Here is a 4,303-nt window from a genome sequence, read left to right as displayed (position 1 = left end):
CCGGGCTGGGGATTCGAACCCGCCACCTTAGGTGTATGTGGCTGGCGCCTTAGCCGATTGAGCCACAGGCGCCGAGCCGATGATCCACGATGTTTATCAAGAAATGAAATGGGCTACAAGTGAAAGAACAGATCATATTTAGCCTGAAGATGAGACACAAGGGAACTGTCATCATTGTCTCTAGACACTTGAAGAACAAACCTATGGAATAATAAAAACATTCGTGGATTGCATCTCTAAGCATTTGACATAGATTAACTCACAAAAATCCTTAAGCCACCAAAGTTAATATTATTATTTTTCTTATTATTCCTCTTTTAGAGATAAGGAAAGTAAGAGTCAGAGCAATTAAGTAACTTGCTGTGGGTCACCTAGCTTCGAAGGATCAGAGCTAGGTTCAAGCCTAAACAGTTTCCACCTAGAGCCAAACTCTAGACCATTGTTCTGTCTGCTATTCATAGAAGAGTTACTGAGTTCTTTCTCCATGCTCCCAACTGATCCAGTGTGTTCAGTGGATAAAAGTACAGGGAAACATCTTAGACAGTAGACCAATCCTTTCTGTGTCACCCGCAGCTCAGCCCACTCCTAAAAACTAGAGAGAGGAACCAGCTCTAGTTGGAGAACCAGAGCCAGTTGGCCTTCTAGGTTTTTTCACACTGTGATTTTGGGTTTCATATCAGAAGTCATGAGTTGAGCCTCCTGTGTCTCCTATTTACAAGTTAGTACAGTTTCCTTATCTGTGTAACAGAAGTACTTTCTTATAAGCATGTGTGTATTAGTTTTGTGCAATTTGATACATTTCATTTTACGGCAAATTTCCACTAATAATTTCTCAATTGGGATGGAAAGTCTAAGAAAATTAAAGTCTCTTACAATCTCACTGCTGAGCGATAATCACTGCTAACGCTTACTTTAGATACATCAAGATTCTTTTCACAGAAACACATATTTGGATAAATTCTCAGGATTCCCCACCTCCCCCAACTTTCTTTTGGCTAGGTTTCTGCCTCAATGCTCAAGCAGTTTCCCAACAGTGGCCTGAGTCCAGGTCTTTTCAACGTGGGGCCCCAGTTATCGCCTCAACAAATTGCCATGCTGAGCCAGCTTCCGCAGATTCCCCAGTTTCAGCTGGTAAGTATCAAATTTTCTTCCTATGGCTGAAAACATTAGTTCGGTTTTGTTTTTCCTTTTTAGCTTTGATCTGCTTTATTCAGTTTTGCCACTTTTTATGTTTGGAGGGTACTGACTCCCACTTTTACAGAATTATTGAGTGTGCTTTAGGATTGATGTATCAGCTGCATTGGAGAGAAATGTAACCAATAGACAGGAAACTGGTGCTTCTTCTCAGAGACACTGGTGATTTAGTGACCTGTACTTCTGCACACAGGCCCTCCAATTCTGTCAAGTCAGGTGGTCTTAGGAAACCTGGTTCCCCCTCTCCTCCTTGTTTCGTAGGCATGTCAGCTTCTCCTGCAACAACAGCAGCAGCAGCAGTTATTACAGAACCAGAGAAAGATTTCTCAAGCTGTGCGTCAACAGCAGGAACAGCAGGTACAAATTATGGGAAGGGTCCCTCAGGTGCGCTCTGTCAGAAGTGCATCCTGGTTTGGCCTCTTTGATAGCAAAAAGGCATCCTATGTGGTCTTCCCCTGGGAAGTTCCGGGGATTGCCTTATCACTTGTCTGTTGTCGCCTGTCTGCAGCTGGCCCGAATGGTGAGTGCACTCCAGCAGCAGCAGCAGCAGCAACAGCAGCAGCAGAGGCAGCCCAGCATGAAGCATTCGCCGTCTCATCCTGTTGGGCCCAAGCCACATCTGGACAACATGGTACCCAACGCGCTGAATGTGGGACTCCCAGATCTTCAAACCAAAGGGTCAATACCTGGATATGGTTCTGGTAGGTTGTTACTAATAAACACTGTCTTTTCACAAATCTGTCGGTCTAAGCCTATGATAGGGGTTAAGCCCTCATTACCTTCCATTTTACAGCAGCCACACAAGGTAGATTCGTATCCCTGGTTTACAGAAGAGCTATTTGAGGCTTCTCAAGTTACAGTGGTTTTCCAAAGCTTACCGTGCAATTACTAAATAGCACACATAACCCTCTGACCTCTCTGGCTCCAAAGCAATCTTTCCTTTCTGTTTTGTTTTGAGTCTTCCTTCTGTTGCCCCAGGCTAGAGGACCACAGCCTCAGCCATGCTCACAGTAAACAAACTCACTCAAACTCCTGGGTTCAAGTGATCCTCCTAGAGTAGGATCCCATGTGGTCTTCCCCTAGGAAGTTCCAGGCACTTGTCCATTCTCACCTACCTGCAGCTGGCCTGAATGGTGAGTGCACTCTAGCAGCAGACTCAGGCACCTGCCACAACACTGAGCTAATTTTTCTATTTTTAGTAGAGATGGGGGTCTTTCTCTTTCTTAAGCTGGTCTCTAGCTCCTGAGCTCAAGCAGTCCTCCAGCCTTAGTCTCCCAGAGAACTGGGATTACAGGCATGAACCATGGCACCAACCTTTCTTTTTTTTTTTTTAGAGACAGCATTTCAATTCATCGCCCTCGATAGAGTACCATGGTGTCACAGCTCACAGCAACCTCCAACTCCTGGGCTTAGGCAATTTTCTTGCTTCAGCCTTGCGAGTAGCTGGGACTACGGGCGCCCACCAGAACACCTGGCTATTTGTTGTTGTTGTTGCAGTTTGGCCAAGGCTGGGTTCGAACCTGCCACAGTATATGGGGCCAGCACCCTATCTATTGAACCATAGACAACCACCCCCAAAGCAATCTTTTACTACAGCATGTTTAAGAATGGCAAACTGTTCTCCTCCCACTGGGAATTTCTAAGAGCCATTTTAAATGTTTGTACATGCTGTGAGTGTTACACATGGCTGAGGTTATGACATATTAAAATAATGTACCAGTTGAAGTGTGTTGCTCTCCTGATAAAATTGCCTTCTCTTGAAAAAAACAGAAACTAAAATTATAAGGCAGATTAATTCATCTGATATTAGTATTACATTTGATTTAAGTAGAATTAGTACAAGTAAGGTTATACCTTTGACATTCATCAAGAATTTCTTGGCAGGCAAATCGTAGCTCTTTCAGAACTAAGGAACATGCTCTAAGCAGAATCTAGTCAGTGAGGCAGCAGTGATTTCAAAACAAAATTTAGAAATTAAAAAGACAACCATACATTATGTTGGTTTCATCTCCAACTGACAACATTTAAACTTTGTTTTGGTGTGGCACCTGTGGCACAGTGGTTGTAGCACTAGCCACATGCACCAAGGGTGGCAGTTTGAACCCAGCCCAGGCCAGCTAAATAGCAATGACAACTGCAACAACGACAACAAAAAATAGTTGTGACAGGCGCCTGTAGTCCTAGCTACTTAAGAAGCTGAGACAAGAGAATTGCTTAAGCCCAAGACTCTGAGGTTGCTGTGAGCTATGACAGAACAGCACTCTACCAAGGGCAACATAGTGAGACTCTGTCTCAAAATAAACTCTGTTTTGGTAAAAAATAAGTTATGTATGTAAATTTGAAAAACCTGAAGTCCTTCTTCTTAGGTAACAGAATGATCCTGGATAGGTGGCCCTGCTATCTGTGCTGTAACCCTGTGTTCTTCTCACTGGGGAGCCTATGTGCTCGCTGAGCAAAGATTTCAGACATCCTTGATCCTGCACAGTTTAAGGGAATTGATTTCCACCAACTGTTTTCCTTAATTTCCACTAACTTTTTTCTATCTGAGCACTGACCTAAATTCAGATAACCTTTCTTCCGCTTGACATAAAAGAAGAGCAGCCTCTGCCCATCCCACATCTCCTCCTGAGTGCTTGGAACACCTGGGTACCAAGCACAAGCGAGTCTCCATGGTGATTAATGAAGGTGTTCTTACTGCTGGATTTCTAGCCATTGCCTTCTTAATCCTGTTTGCTTTTGAGGATGAAGCTTGACAGAAGAACAAGGTTATTTTGGCATGTGTTAGGTTGTCCTTATTTAGATACTGTGTGATAATAAAGTGGAGCAACTTGCTTCTTAAGAGTGCATAGTTCTCCAGGTAGAGCCCAGTCATTACAGAAGAAAGAGCCTTCTGGAAGTCACGCAGCCTTTTCACGTTTAAATGCACATAGTTCTTTTCAGCTCTTCTCTGTAGTCATCCTGGGACATGTCATTAGGTGGAAAGAAAACCACCTTCCATCAGCTCAAGCAATATAGGTTAGTGACAATTGAGACTTTTAAATATACATTTTCAGAATGTATCAGATAAAGCCCATGGAAAAATGATGTTTTTTTTTGTTTTTTTTTTTTT

The 4,303-nt window shown here is 43.2% G+C and overlaps 1 protein-coding gene across 8 annotated transcripts in view; it reads left to right on the top strand.

Moving 5' to 3' along the window:
* TNRC6B (trinucleotide repeat containing 6B) overlaps positions 1-4,303 on the top strand; it is a 261,212-nt gene that overhangs the window by 231,797 nt on the left and 25,112 nt on the right. For all 8 annotated transcript variants that reach the window (XM_023509249.1, XM_012801146.2, XM_012801145.2 and 5 more), the window contains 3 exons: positions 1,000-1,131; positions 1,456-1,551; positions 1,703-1,895. In XM_023509249.1, coding sequence (XP_023365017.1) covers positions 1,000-1,131; positions 1,456-1,551; positions 1,703-1,895 — 421 coding nt within the window. The remainder of the gene's footprint in view (positions 1-999; positions 1,132-1,455; positions 1,552-1,702; positions 1,896-4,303) is intronic.

Source organism: Otolemur garnettii, unplaced genomic scaffold (genome assembly GCF_000181295.1).
Source record: "Otolemur garnettii isolate 467f Iridium unplaced genomic scaffold, OtoGar3 scaffold00007, whole genome shotgun sequence".
Lineage (NCBI taxonomy): Eukaryota > Metazoa > Chordata > Mammalia > Primates > Galagidae > Otolemur > Otolemur garnettii.
Note: the sequence above shows the minus strand (reverse complement) of the source record. Positions and strands in the feature narration are given on the sequence as shown.